The sequence below is a fragment of the Chironomus tepperi genome, unplaced genomic scaffold (genome assembly GCF_022539635.2).
Source record: "Chironomus tepperi strain 1889 unplaced genomic scaffold, CSIRO-AGI_Ctep_v1 contig_349, whole genome shotgun sequence".
Classification (NCBI taxonomy): domain Eukaryota; kingdom Metazoa; phylum Arthropoda; class Insecta; order Diptera; family Chironomidae; genus Chironomus; species Chironomus tepperi.
In genome coordinates this window covers 1,011,094-1,027,403 of record NW_027226471.1, presented here as the reverse complement: position 1 = coordinate 1,027,403, position 16,310 = coordinate 1,011,094, and the positions used below count along the sequence as shown (strand labels likewise).

The 16,310-nt window shown below is 34.4% G+C and overlaps 1 protein-coding gene across 1 annotated transcript; it reads right to left on the bottom strand.

Moving 5' to 3' along the window:
- Positions 1 to 4,540: 4,540 nt before the first annotated feature.
- Positions 4,541 to 6,207, bottom strand: LOC139094064 (uncharacterized). The gene is made up of 3 exons (XM_070644967.1): positions 6,114 to 6,207; positions 5,322 to 6,056; positions 4,541 to 5,148 (listed from the first exon to the last, which is right to left on the bottom strand). Exons 1-3 carry the CDS (start codon positions 6,165 to 6,167, stop codon positions 4,957 to 4,959), a joined length of 981 nt encoding a protein of 326 aa, XP_070501068.1. The 5' UTR covers positions 6,168 to 6,207; the 3' UTR covers positions 4,541 to 4,956.
- Between the last annotated feature and the right edge of the window lie 10,103 nt (positions 6,208 to 16,310).

The following is a 16,310-nucleotide window of genomic DNA, read 5'->3' as shown; positions in this document are numbered from 1 at the left end:
TTTTCATTAATGTCACTCTAGAGACAAGTGTTGTCTACACGGGGTACCGTGTCACACTGGTGTAGTTTTCCACCAAGGTGCTGGAATCTTTTTCATTTGTGTCTGTCGGGAGACAAGTTTTGTCCTAGCTGCGTATCGAGAGACATTAGATCACCAACGAGCTTTTTTTTGGAAATGCCGTGATTTTTGTCGTAGCTTAGTGATTTTGACAATACAGTTTGGACAAAACTGGTCTTGACTATCAGGAAGAACCACACGGTAATAAATAAAGCCACAATTTCAATAATACATTTTGCTACAATTGCCAGTGACAAACAGTCAGACACTTGAAAATTCAGCACCCCAAACGATAACAACATATCAATACAAGGCTCCAAAAGAGACAAATTTGCAGAATGTCAATTGTATTGAAATTAAGTAATCCCCATATGCTTATAAACATAAGACAGTAAATATAATAAAATATATTTCTTTATCTTTGTATGAATCCATGTGTGGTATGAATATTGAGGATATTATAGAAAAACATTTGTTTGATAGTAGCTGAAGATGTTCACTGAATTTTAATAATCAAATTTCTTTTCTTTAGATTTTATTTGGATATCTCCCATCTCTTTTAGTCTTTAATGCCTCTTCCTTATGTTGAATACAACCAAAATTGAATGTTTTGTACAAGCTGACAGCAGCATTGCGACAAATAGGCATACTGGATAGGGCAAATTCTATTTCTTATAAAATTGCTGCTACTGACTTCAATTTAAGGCACAAAATAGGAAAAAAAGGTTTGAAGTTTAAAGTAGCATTTATATGGAACTGGGATGTAGAGGAATCTTAATGGTTATTAATGCTGTTCGGTGGGCTTTCTTCTTAAAAGTTATGAAAAATATTAAATTTTTGGGATATTAAGTTATATGACATATCTGAATTGTATTTATTTTGAATTTATTTAGGTTTCATTTTTCCTTTAAATAAGAACTAAGGAACAAGAAAATTGTTGAGAAAGGTATGCATATGAAAAGAAATAATTATGTGCTTGTGGCTAAACGTGCTTTTTGGATTGTTGAAAAAGATGTAGCTTTAAGACTAGCTTTGAATTTGTTAATCGATTAGAAATTCGAATCCTGGCTGATGTGACTCTAACTTGATGCTGTATTCAGTTTGAATTCTAGGCTATTCCAGACACCATTCCAGAGTCACGTCAGTTCCATGACAGAGCCACGCTGCCCTGGTGCCGGATTATGAATTGATTAACAGACTTGCCCAATTCGGATAGATGATCATTTATTGAAAGCATTCCCGAAAGTCACACGACGTAGGAATAGCCGAAAATCTGGTTTCCGACAAGACTCAAGTGGGCATGTGGTCAGATTTAGTGCCATTTCTTCACCATGCGGTTTTCGGGATTGCTGTTTACTAAAAAATATTTAAAATTTAATTTGACATCAATTTTGCCCAAAGTATCCGATTTCCGATCCATTTTGTGTTCTTTATTGGAGACAATAGTTAAGTCAATCCGATCAAGTGTAAAACAGAGGACATTTTAATGATAGTTAATGCATACAATCTCTGAAAATCCGATCTCAGATTGACTGCCATATGCTGTCATGTTTCATAGTTCGTTAGTTTTTAACGCCTTTGTTTCTGTTGAGACTTTCACCCAAGCAGCACAATATGGAGAACTACATTTTTATCAAAAACATCGTTCACAGTATCGTTAGAGCGTCTTCGTATCTTGACGGCAATACGGTGCCATAGCGGTGCTTCAGTGAAGACGTTGTGCTGTTCGGGTCTACCTACTTACTTACTTCCTTGGCGAAGGCGCACGGGGGCCCATTGCCGCATTTAGAATTCGTCGAAAGCTGGATCTATCCTTAGATAACTTCTGCCTGTTTCTAATTCCCAGCGCTTTTGCATCGTTGCTCACACAGCAATACCATGAGCTTTTTGGTCTACCTCGAGATCTCTTTCCATTCAGAAAGTTACCATTTGGCTGTTCGGGTCTGCGATATACATATGACTCTTAAGCTCCAGTCTGTTGCAGAATACATGATCAATGTCCTAAATAAAAGTCTACAATAATCCTAACCTCGCAGTAATGCGTCCACACATGCATAAACTGTTATTTTATTTCACAATACATATTTCAACAAATTGACATAAACATTTTGATTTGACCACCATTCAACATGTCCTCAAATTTATCGATTTCCAGTGACTGAATCAATAAAGAAAAGGAAATGGATTTAGGAATAAAAATCGACGTGCCGTATGCAATAAACAAGAAGGACACAAAAAAAAGGAGAAATTGATTATCTAGAAAATTTATTGTGTGAACATTGAAGGCTTACTTTTGTTCCTTAACATAGTTGAAGCTATAAATATGTCTGGTGCTGTTACTTAGTTTATAGTAAATGAACTAAATGAGACATTTAATCAAAAGTAATTTACTTGTTTTTGTCAACTGTTGTAACTATGTCGATATTGTTTATCCCCCACTACATCCGCAGACAATAAATGACTGCAGTAGGATGTACAAAATAAAATTAATGACAGTCGAGTATGATTTTATTTCTGAAAAATATTGCACAAATATTTACCAACACAATGTGAGAGATAAAATCAATAAAAAAATGCACAAATAAAAGTCAAAAAAATATTTTGAGCATAATAAAATGTGATGCTGTGCTTAATTTTGCATTTTATTGATGTCCCCCATAAAAATTATACTGTGACAGAATTATCATTTAATTTTTCTCGCAATTTGGTGCAATAATAAAATTTGTTTGGGGGTTGTAAATTAATAGAATTGGGCTATTGGTTGATTAATTTAGAAATGGCATTGGAATTAAAGTATTTGATGATATTTTTTGATGCTTATGGTTTTTGAAATTTTCAATTTTGATATTTCTGAGTAAAAATTATTTAAATTTTTAACGGACAAATAAAATTCAAATATTTAGCAATCAAGTATAATTGGAATTTATGACTTAATTCCGTATATTAAGCTTTCACAACAACGGGGATTGGTTTTGGAATTTGCAGGAATTTGTTATTCTGTCTCGTCACGGTTGTTGATTTCCGTCCAGTTCTGAATCCCGTTTTGTATCCCGTCTCGTTTTGAATCCCAGTCTTAAATCTCGTTCTCAAGACTAGTTCTCGATCTCAGCTCTCAGGTCGTCTCGGTCGCAGGTCTCAATTCTCGCTCTCAGGTCGTCTCGGTCGCAGGCCTCAAGTCTCGAACTCAGGTCTCGAATTCAGGTTTCGCTCTCAGGTCTTGGCTCGTGTCTCGTCTTAATTCAGTCTCGACCTCAGATCTCGTCTTAAATCTCGGTCTTAAGTCTCAATCTCAACACTCGATACCGATCTCAGTTTATCTCGATCTCAGGTCTCGGTCTCAAGTCTTGTCTCAAGTCCCGGTCTTAGGTCTCGGTCTCCGGTCTTTGCTCAGGCGTCATTTCAGGTCTCGCCTTTCATCTCGTCCAGCATCCCATCCCATATCTAAACATGAAAACCTTGTTCCAATCGGAATATTGAGTATTTAAACTCCACAGCCGATGAGGCAATATGCAAATGATGGAAGCAAAATTTTTTACTCAATGAAAAATTCGTCCGAAAAAAGTTAAAAATTAAAAAATCTCAGCTGAATGCTCATAACAAGCTCATTATGGTGGAAAATAATATGAATTCATAAATGAAAAATATAAAGTAAGTTGAAAAAGGCAAACAATATACTTTATAATGCTCGAAGCTATATTAGTGAAAAATGTTGGTTGACTGACGTATAAAAAAATGTATAATTTAAAAAACCAAAAAGCACAAGTTACTTTAGCCAAACGTATATAATGCCACTGGGGCTTTATTTCATGTTATATATATTTTTTTGTTTGTTACAGTTGTTAACATTCATGAAATTCCAATATTATTTCCATTTTTTTGAATCACCCACGCATATATAGCCAGCAATTCTGTTGAATTTTTATGTATGCGCGTGTGTTTGCAATCTGTTTTAAATATTTAAAAACTTTATTAACTTCCACGTAGAATGGCTTGTTTGCAAAAAAATAAATTTAATGGTATTTCAAGAGAAACTTTTGCCTGGATTTGAGTTTTATTTTAAATTGAAAACTGTATGAATTTAGTATTAATCAGATAAATTATTTGTTAGTGCTGGAATTCATAAAAGTTGAATTGTTATGAAGAATTCTGATGTAGACTAGACTTTCACGAATTTATCTTCCTGCATGGTTTATGGTTCCTAGACGGAAACTGTCAATAGAGACAGGATAATACTTAATATTTGAATTTGAAATTTGCAGGTGGAAACCAGAGATTGAGGTAGCTTTAGGCGTCATCTGAGTGATATCATGGACCACAAGTGATATATTCGGCCTGCGAAGTCAAATCCAAACATGCTTTAGACACGAAACGTTAGTAAACACGAATATTGCTACACATGGACGCTATAAAGCAGCCACTATGGTGTCATGAATAATTTGTGTCAATTTGGTATCAGTCAATTTAGTAAAATTTGCGAAAATAATTAGATTATGCATAAAGATATTCAAGAATTGAGTTTATTAAATTTTCAAAACATAAAAAATTAACGCCCGAGCAGCACAAATGATGAAAATGGCTCTGCTAAAACTTTCCTCGAAAGCACTTGGTACAAAAATGGATCGACCCATGAAAAGGTTCGACAGAATCCAACCTATGGATTTTTAAGGATTTTCAGCCATTTCTACGCCATGTGCTTTGTGGGTCTTTTACTAACACCTGATATAAACTATTTTTTTAGCAGTCAAATGGATGTTACATGAAATCCATGTTCCAGATGGAAGTAATGTATCATATGGCATCCATATGGCTGTCAAGAAAGCGGTTTCCATTTGATGTTAATAAAAGTGCATTAACGGAGCCTTCTTCATTTGTGTCGTTCGGAACAAATAATACAAAAAACTATCTAAGACATTGTATGATTGCTGTGCGTAGTTCCTGTTTTGTCTTTAAATACGTTGCATTATTAAATTTAACATTAGCACAAGTAGGGATTACATCAACTTCCTTTTGGAAATTATTAACAATTGAGCTCATTGCATCGGCTGCTTGTGAGGTTGTCTTAAGTACCAAGAGATGTGTTTTTGGACAATACTGAAATTAAGGTTGAATATTTAAAAAGATTATAGATTATTTATTAAAAATTGTATATCAGTGGTGGGCAACCTGTGTGTCCATTGTTGAAAATACTTTGAACCGTATGCTGTGTACGGTTTCGATCAAGAAAAACATCAAGAAGGTTACCCACCACTGCCATACATTATTACCTTTCTAAAGCAAGCTAAATTTTGATTGCAAGTTGTAAACTTCTCAGCAGTGTCCTTATAAAGTGCAGCAATCAGATCAGCATATTTGGATGTTTCTTTATAACTAATTGACATGTTGTAACAATCAAGGACATTTGTAAAAGCAGTTTCAATAAGCTTCAAAACTTGTGGTGTGTACTGATTAGCACATGATATAAATTGATCCTGTTTTCCTCTTGGAAATCTCAAGGCAGACGTAATTGGAGTTACTAAAGTCGTTTCCACGTCACGTCTAAATGGTTCAATCCATTTTAAGTAAACATTTTTGAATGCATTGTCGATTCTTGGATGTTCTCTGTCGATCCATAGTTTAACAACGCCATCAAGTGCTGTCTGGAACTCCTCATATGCTGTCAATTGATCAACTGAGCAGTCATCCTGATACAAATTGTACAGTTCCTCTCTCTCAAGATCCCGAAAGATGTGTCCACTTTCATCATCAAGCTTGTCTCTTGTTGCTCCATTAAAATTCAGCAATGTCTCGTTGACTGTCCGACTAAGATCATCAAAAGCTTCATTTACTTCAGATGTGACCTTTTCTGGTGTATCAAAATTGATATTAGCAACATTTGTCGTTGTTTTTTCAGTTGTTTCAGGTTCTTTTGGAATAAGTGTTGTTGTGGTGATATCATGAATAATAATTGTTGTTGTTGGCTCATCTGGTTCATCTTGGGAGAAGGACCTGCAGGCGAAAATCTATAAAGAAAGGACATTAAGCTCTAAATTGAATAAAAATGTCATATTTCCACTCACTATGAATATTAAAAATATTTTAAGGTTTATTTTCTCATATTTTGTGTTCAGCATTTTGGATATGAAACTTTTCAGCTTTCTGTCGCAACACAGACTGAAAGTTTAAATTATTGTCAATAATTTTAAACAGACTTTTTATCATGACGAGTCAATATTTTTTGCCTTATACATATCTGTTCTATTTTAGATTGTTTATTTTTCACGATTATCAAGAGCGTACGACATGATCAAGTGTGAGTGTATTGTCTTAAGGTTGTTGAAGCTTTATAGCACTTTATGGTTGACAAAGACAGGATTGATATTGGTATTGAAAATTTGCAAGCGAGCTAGCGATAGGGTTAGTTTGAGGAGACATCTAAAGCAGGCCATTGATCACAATTCATCTGTATGTCCAAGGAAGCTTATTGCTCGAGTGGACATCAAAATGTCTAGTTAATAACTAATCAAAATGTCTAGCTAATGACATGTCATTAGTCGACTCGAAGTCTAGTTATCAACTAGAAATCATTCCAAGCTGTGTGTTTGAGATGTTCATAATAGACATTTACACTCAAAAAGTTAGCATTCTTTAGGTATATTAAAGTAATAATTGAGCAGTCTCTGAGTCTTTAAAATTACTTTAAATTACATGATATAATTCGATATTGAGACATGCAGCAGTTTCAGTAAAAAAACACATGTGTTTTGAGTTATTTACTTAAAAAATTATTTTATTCATATTTAGGGCGAAAATGTACATCCCCGAGTCGGTCGATCGATCTGAATTGTGACACTAGACCGGCGGAAATCTGGTATGGTTTCGGGTATAAACCAAATCGGGGACTAAATAAAAGTCTCCGAACATGCAATCAGCATGCCCATGAGTATACTCACAAAATTGAACATCCTCAACTATAAAGATTAAGTATACTCATGAACACGTTCATGGAAGTGAGTATACTAATTGTCATCGTCTTAGAAGCATGCCAGCCGGATCAAATTTTTTATTGATTAATCGATTTGTACTATATGGTACCGTCGGTAATTAATTGATGGACTCACTTAAACTTAAAATGCGCTTGACATGTCTATTGAAGCCCAGTAATGCCTGGATGGAAAAGATTTTTCAGTGGGCCTAAAAGCTTATGGGATTACTGTGTGAGCAACGGTGCAAAAGTGCTGGAAATTAGAAACTGGTAGAAGTTATCTAAGGATAGATCAAGCTTTCGACGATTATTAAAGCGGCATTGGGCCCTCGTGCACCTTCGCCAAAGAAGGTAGTAAGTAAGTTAATTTTTTGAGAATGTGCCGCGGCTCATTATTTACCGTACTTAAAGAACCCCTAAAATATAATTTATCATTAAACTTATTTGTAATTAAACACAACTGCTTTTAGTAAGTGAAATCATCCGTTTCTTAGCAGTCATACGATTTCGTTCCAGTTTTAAGCCATGATCAGATTATCTAACTTATTAATTATATTTTCATTGCTAGTCTGCTTATCGAATTCATGTTCTGATAAAACCAATGATATTCATATTCTAATATCGAATTTAGAAGATGCAGGCATCATCACGGAGATGAAGTTACGAATTCAATTTTATTCGATTATAAGCGACAGAATGAAAAGTGTAGGAACTTTAATAAATGGACTTAAAACTTTACAGAATGCTCTACCTTCAGATTTATGTAAATATCGATCTGTAGATGTTGGCTTAAACATCGTCCATGCAATGAATAACTTTATTGATGTAATTAGAAAGAATGTGCTATACTCAATAAAATCAGCTTTAGATGATGCAAGAGATGATCAGTCAAATAGCATGATCAATTTCATCATTTACATTCACGACTTGATTGACATGATTGGAATTCAATCAAAGAGCTTATTTAATGATGGACGAGGTTGTGTTATGGATATGGAAGGAGATATAAAGAAGTTTTTTGATGAAAGTTCCAGAAGATTTATGGAATGTTTTCAAAATGTTTCGACTAGGCGTCCTATATTACCTCCAAAATTTAAAGCTGTTCAAGATAATCTGACATTGACTATGAGAACGATTAATTATAGGTTAAGGGAGCCTTTTTATTATATTTGGATGTATTCTACTAAACTACAAAATGACACAGCTGCTGATAAGTTCAATAAGGTGAGTGTATTGGGAGCGTAAGTAGACAGGGTGCAGCCAGAAGTATTTTGAGGGGGAATTTAGCGAATTTTTTGGATTTTTGTCTTAAAAATCCCTAGAAAATTAAAGAAATCTTGCCAAAAATGGAAAGGGTTGAACCTTAAACCCCAAACCCCTAAGCATTCCTCCCCCTGGATATGCCCTTGAGCATATGTAAGCAAATTAGAGCACCAAACACTTTACTGAATCCTTATTAAATAAATATTATTAACTTTTATACTTTTAGTACTGCCAAACCCTTTTCCCCACAATTTTGGACATGGGAAGGAAGATTTCGAAAGCCGGTCTTCAAGTTGTGAATGCAGTCGATGCAAATAATAATGCATTTAAGTCTTGTATTCATCGTTTAAATGCAACATATATTAGTGTCAAATCACATGAAATTTTAAACCAAGTGAATGATGTTTGTAGCATGGCAAGTACATAAGGGCTTTGAATACTTTCGCTGATATGCTGAATGTTTCTGCCAAATTACCTATGTATTGATAAATTGATTGAATAAAGTATTTGAAAAATGATAAAAAAGTTTGCATGTATATTTCCCGAGTAGCATAATGAGGCAAATCGCTACTTTTGCATCAAAATCAGCCAACACGGTGCCGTCACGGCAGCTTCGTGTCTCTCCTTTAATATGCTGGTTTAGCGGTGCTCAAGTGAACATAGTGTGCTGTTCGGGTTTAATTTTTAATTTCTTATTAAAAGGAACAGACTTGAAACAGACTAATGAAAACAAAATTGGAACTGTGTAGATAACATATCAGCCAGAGAATATTTAAACTAAGTCAATATTATTCTTATTGACCTATTTTAAAGCCTCACATGTAGTGAATTTATTAGTCTTAATCTCGTAGTGTATTCAGACTCCTCTGATCTGTGGTATTGAAAAAGCCAAAAGCCGACTCCAAAGCTGATCAAATATCAAGTCTCGTGGTGTAACCTGTTGCTATTAATTATCCCACTGGCGACGGAGCTCTATGCTGGAATATGTACTATAATAAGGATTTATGTAAAACGTTTTTAAACAACCAGTCCGGAAGAGTAGCATACCCAGAGTCAGTATAGGAATGGTAATGTGAACAATCTATCATCTTCGACCTCCAGATGTACCTCTGCAGGGGCCTGTTGGGTACATGAAAATTTAAACCAGAATTTTAATAGGAATGCTTGAATTTATTAATTAAATAAAAATTAATGATCAAAGACAGGATTCAGGATACTGTGCAAGACATGATGCAGAACCGTTCAAGACATGGTGCACAATGAGTACCATCTCTCTCAAAATTACTTCGAAAACGGAATAGTGTGGTAGCTGGAGGTGAGACACAAGCTTGCTATACTGCCCTTGGTTGGAATCCACAAGGGAAAAGGCGTCCAGGTGCTCCAAGAGCAATGTAATGAAGGAATGCCAGTTAGATGTCAAAACTGAGAATTTTTACAAACTTTGTGATACAGCCAGCAATAGAGTCAGATGGAAGGCCTTATGTAGCAACCTAGGCTCCATGTCGGAGCATGGTTCCAGTAAGTAAGTAAGTCTCTCAAAATTATGATTCCAAAAGCTTTACCTAACTTGCATTTATAATAAAATAATAATAATCCTACCTATACAAAAAACCTCATTTCTCATTCATGACATTATCAATTTTTCAAAGCTAAGCATTGATTTTATTGTCGTATGTCATAAAATTTATGTTGCTTTGGATGCATAAATGAATTTAAATGTATGTGTATGAATTTTGAATGAGACAAAACGAGTATCGAAATACGTTTATTCGAAAAAAATATTAAATTTATCGTGATTTTCATCTCAAAGCAGCAGCTTTAAAAATGTCTAGATTGTTCTTGATTCTGATATAAAGATAAAGTTTAATGTGTATTAAGTTACAGTAATGCAGAATCATAAAATGAGATCAAGTCGAGATTGAAAGGAAATCATGATTTAATTGGTGTAAAATGAGATAAGATAGACAATAGAATTCCAATCTTTGGGTAAGTTTGAATCAATGAATTTTGACTGTAAATTAGGTCCTAAATATGTGTCCAAAATCTTGGCAAAAGCACCTCATCGAATCATTTTTTGGTTCAATTTGAGCAACTGATCCATTATTTAAACCAGTGGACTTATTTTTCGAGACACATCTTGGTGGTTTGTCACAACTGAAACCGCGCTTGGCATACGGTTTTTGGTATTTTCAAAAAAAGTGCCACACAGGTTGTCCACCACACATTTAAAATGAAGTTTATTGGAATTATTCATATGAGTCGACGTGGCTCGATGACCGTATGACTTAGGACTTCGGTACCTAGTTATTGCAATACTACCCTGCGAGCCAGGGTTCGAGACGTGCCAGGGAGATTTTTCCCAAAAAACTCTAGCAAACTGTGAGCACTTCCTAAGAACCAAGATTCAATTCCAAGGAAAATCTTAATGAATTTTGGGTGCTTTTTCACTGTTTAAGCACATCAACTCGGCTTGTGTTTCCTCCCTTTTCTGAGTACGATCAATGATCTGATCCAAACATCCAGTCCTATGAAACATTTCTGAATTATTTCTAGATTAATTAGATCTCTGGGAGGAAATTGTCGATAGAGATAGTAATGCTTTCAGTATTGGCAATTGGCAGGCAGAAGCCAGCTTTAGATGACATTTGAGGGATGCCATGGACCACAATTGATTTGTACGGACATCAAACACAAAATAAGCAATTAGATCTCAATTTTTTTAGAATTTGAGGTACGTTTCAGGACTTGGATTTAATACCCATATCTGTAAAACCAGCCTTTCAGTATCAAGAATCATTTCCTTTATGGAAAATTGTCCTGATGGTGTTTTAATCTGTTCCTGTTCACTGTTTATTGTCAATAAATCAATTTCAAATTATGACCATGAAAGCAAAATTAAATTACGAAGATTTATAAAAATAAATAAAATAAAAGTTAGCAATTTTGAAGGATTTCTTAAAAAAAAAAATTCAATAAGCTGACCTTTTCATGATTCCGCTTGAACGACATATTCAGCAAAATCACTTCTTATTTTTCCTTCATTCATTGAATATATTCAAATATGATTTAAATTGAATGTATAATATTGTATCATACATTATAAGCAATATGCAAAATGGGATGAAAGAAGATGAGCTGTGATGAATAAGAAGAAAAGAATGTCAAGCAATTGAACTTTTCCATTTCGTAGCTCACATGAAATTCTTTTTAAATACATTTTACATTTTTCATCTTTTCTCCCACTTGGTTTCTCTCGTTTTTTTTTTATATATCTACATTCGCTTATCTTTATCCTTCTTTTTTATGTGAACAAATTGATGTGGATGTGTTTTCTCTATAGAACGATGAAATAAGAATTTAAAAGCACATTCTTTTTCGTTTGATGTGTGCTATGTGATTTATGTTTGTGTTGTTGTCCTGAAATGCTTTCGACTAAAAAGAATTTGAAATTTGAACTTTTTGAGAAAGAAAAACGTTGAAAAATTTGAATTTTAGATATTGTCTCACCCAAATTACCCAGAAAGCCAGGATCAGGATCAGACCAGGATCAAAAGTGGCACCAAGCAGGGATTCTGATTAGGTGCCGATTTGAAACCAAACTCTAACCTACTTAACACAATTCAGTTAATCGATCAAAAGTTCAACCCTGAGCCAGCGTGACCCTACCCAAGGTTTAGACACTCCAAAAGGACAGTACTGTACCTACTGTACTTGTTGAATTTATACTTACCATACTTACTGTAATTGTATGGAAAGAACAGTAAGTACAGTACTGTACACTGGAGTGTCTGACCCTTGACCATACCAACGTGTCAGATCAGAATCAAATTCTTATCCGAATACCTCAAATTGATCAAAAGTCTGGCACTAAGCTGTCGTCACTCTCAAATTGAAACCAAATCGGACAGCACAAATCGGTTAATCGAACGATAGTCAGGTCTCAGGTAGGCGTGACCCTACCATGGTGCTGGATCAAAACTAAATTTTTATCCGAATATCATAAATCGATCAAAAAGCCTGTCTCAAGTCGGCGTTATTCTGGCATGGTGCTGGATTTAAACCAAATTCTAGTTTGAATAGTTCAAGTCAGTTAATTGATCAAAAGTCGTGTTTCAGACGAGCTTAACTCTGATTTGGTGCCTGATTTGGTTTCAATCTAGAAACATGCCCAAGTTACCTAAGTGTTGCAATTTTGATTGATTAACCAACTTGTGATATTAGGGTAATTAACAGAGTAATTGACTAATATTTGAATTTTTGAAAACCGTTAAAATAAAAATCATCAAGTTCAAAATCATCAGACTTTGTGGATAGCAAGAGATTGGTTGACTAGAGTCCTTAATATCCCAAACTGGCAGAGATTTCGAATGATAGTGCTGTCTTCAGACATTCCCTACGCATGGCAATGCGCAGCCAAGGAAGTAAGTAAGTAGTAATTTCAATTCTGAAATCCATTTCCTCATCCTGCAAAAAGCGTTTTAAGACCCAAAATCAAATCCAAGTATTATAATTCCATACTTATTTTTTTATCCTTCAACATATACATATATTTCTTTGGCGTTTTAAGTTCCATGAAAGACTAGAGATTTTGTGGAATGAAAAGACTGATGGAAAAGGGTTTGACATGCAAAAATGGATTATTGGATTTTAAGATTATTATATGATTACTATCTATCAATGAAATGAATTTTTATCGCACCTAAATCACTTCGATATTTTCATCACATCATTTATATTGTCTAAGTCGGAACTTGGTCGGAACTCGGTCGGAACTCTTTTTTAAAGCTGTTTTAAAGATTACAGAATTTCGCATGATAATTCTAATGTTCTACATGCTTTTAAGCTCAAATCTTAATGTTACATCCTCAATTTGCATATAAAATTGCAATTCCTTCCACATAGAATCTACAAAGACACTCAAATCCTCAGCATGCATACGAAAAATTTTCATTTCATTTATTTTTTGCTGAGCAGCACCAAAAAAGAAAGTTTAATTATTTGAAGGATCAGAAAGATTTCCTCAAAGCTGGCTTTTTCCGCTTCTTTATAAAGCTTCACACAAAAACTTTTTCTGCCCCAGTACAGATTAAAACTCAAGAAATCGTGCTTCGAGTTCAAATGTCGTAATAATAAGTAATAGTCGTAGTTTCTTCCTTTATACTCTTTTCACTCTTCTACAAGAGCATTTCGTACACTTATTTAGTTATCCATTTAATATTTTTTGTTCTTCTTCTTCTTCTTACTAGTTTTATTCAGCCATTGTCTTATGAAGTTAGTCTGAAAAAGTTAGTTTGGTGCATGAATGAAATATTTTCACTGATGGAAAAAATTATACTTTTTGGATTTTTTGTGAGGTTAAGTTATTGGTTTAATAGGTTGAGAATCCTTAATGGACAATAAGCATATTCATCTAAATGAGCATGCTCAATCGATTTAACTGAGGATTCTCAATTTTGTGACGTACTCATGAACATTCTCCATTTCTGTTCGGGAATGGTATGTTGATAATCTTAAGATTTGACATAAGGATCAATCAATTCCGATCAATTCCCGTGGCTCCAGTAAGTAAGTTAGTATCCATCTAAGCGTTGCCTTATAAGCTCCTAATTCCTTCATGGCATTTTAATGAATTAAGCCATGAAACATGAGAGTTGCCACCCATCGATTTGCTTTCAAAGGCAAAAATCTATCTATTTTTAAAAATTTTGCCCGTGCTTCCAATCACCCTCCCCTTGCCTTCGCACCTGTTTGACATCTATTACAGTTTATGAATCATAATTGATCTGTATGGACATCTAATTTACTTACTTCTCTGATTGTACAGATCAATTGCGATTCATGACCTTCTTTAGACGTCTTCTAATGCTGGTTTTTATCTCTGTCTTCCATGCCAACTATCGATCTATATGGACACCATAGTATATAAATTAATTTTACAATCAGCTACAGAACACCGAATTAAGAGTTTTTGTTGAAGTATTCAAGAAATGCCAACGTAAATTTAAGTAAAACTTAAAAGTCATTGCCAGATCATCGCCTAAAGTCCTTCAAAATTAATATTTTAGTGATGAGAGGGATATAATTTTTAAAAAGCCATAAGACAGAATTTCCCAAAACCTTTTTTCATACTGACATAATTTCTTTTATTCATTGGTTTTTAACAGAATAAGAAGAAGTTTCTTCCCTCAGTGCGTGTAGCCTGAAAGCATTAAGAAAACTTTTTTTTACTGTTTTTAAAGAACCACAATTTTATAATTTTATCCTCAACCAGATTGCAAGTTGAAAGTTTTCATCTGAAAAGCTCCTAAATGAAGAAGTATAAGCAGCAGATAAAAATCACAGACAGAGGAGCAAGAAATTCTTTTGCTTTTGGATTAGGAAGGCTCTATGGCTAATGTCACGCAATGTTTAATGTACAAACATTTCCCTTTTATATTGTGCAAACAAAAAAGGTATGTTTTAAGCACATCGTTATGTAGAAGAGCTTCACATAACCACAGGTCTATTTTTTGTCATTTTCTTCCTAGCTTATGCTTTTATGCTAAAGCACTTAATTTCTTTTTCTCGTTAATCTATTTACCTGCTTTCTATTTTTCTGTTATTGTATTTACTGCCCTCATGCTACTCATGCTATAGCACTCGACGATTTCTTTTTCTATATTCAGTCTCTGTATATGTTCCGCAATAAGATGACCCAATTTATGCACAAGTGTTTTTATAGCATTCGATGAAATTTTCAACACATACCAAAGGGCTATGAGAATTAACTGCTCGTGAAAAAAAAAGTCTTTGTTATTGAGAAATTTGTTCTTTTTTATCCTTGAAAAGTAGCCCTTTTTTGAGCAGCATTTATTTTGGTAAGGTAAATTGGTGTTGGAAATGGTGAAAGGCACTTTGGGTTTAGAAAAAAAACTTGAATAAGTAGCGAAACTATTAAAGACTTTTTTGGTAAATTTTGAAAAATTGTAGGGTTTGACAAAATTAGATGCAGGGATGCAGAAAATTGCAGGCCTGCATCTGGATGCGCATCTAGAACAATAGAAACTGCAGACCTGCTGCAGGCCTGTGCATCTGGGCGAACCCTAAAAAATTGTTTGAAATTTCTAAGTAGGTTTGTCTAAGGCACACAGACAGGCCTTATTTTCAGCATTTTAAGTCCATTATAGCTCATCTAAGGCTGCAGGGATGCGTGTTTTGTAAACAGTCCTGCAGTTTTCAAGTGAACAATATAGTTCGTAAAAGTTTACAGGCCTGAGTTTTTTGTCTGCACCTTATTTTGGAACTCTATTTCTAACAAGACGCCGATGAGTTTAAATCTAAAAACCACGTTTTCATGGGATCTGAGACCCCTGAATTTTTTGTATTGGGTACAAACATTTAGGGCGTATTGTAGGATATTTGCAAGATATTTGTCTCAAAATACCCTAGCTTATGAAAAAATTTCTTAAAAAAGGAGTAGAGGAAGGAAGGAGGGATTAAGTTGATCTTCCAAATCTCCCACCTCTTGAATACGCCCCAGCTGTTCCAGAAAACATCATTTCTGTTTACGTTCAACTCAAAAAGTAAAATTAATTTCTATTAGTAAGGCTTTGCATTTCCTGTTAATTACTATTACCTTATATTGCAACTTATTAACATGAATGCTCTACCTACCTGCTTATATAAATACTCGGAAAATGAATACTTTTCAAACCCATTGATTGAAATGACATCAGCAATTGAAGACTTTCATGGAACAAGCTAACGATCGACCTAAAATAATATTTTTTTTTGCTGAGTTCATGCCGATCAAGGAAATTGTATTTTTCGAGCTAGGCCAACATGCAGTCAGTTTAATGCCACATGTAGGTGATTTTCAAAATGTGTAAGAGATTTGCCGGAGCTTTAAAAGCTTCTTAGCTGAACCGTGCTCATTTGTGTCGCTCGGGTAGACATCAAATGAAGGTATCTTACAAATTGAATGAGAGTGAAAAAGTGAGAATTTTCCGTGACCAATTTTTTGCTTGCTGTGAAAAAATAATCAAGTTAA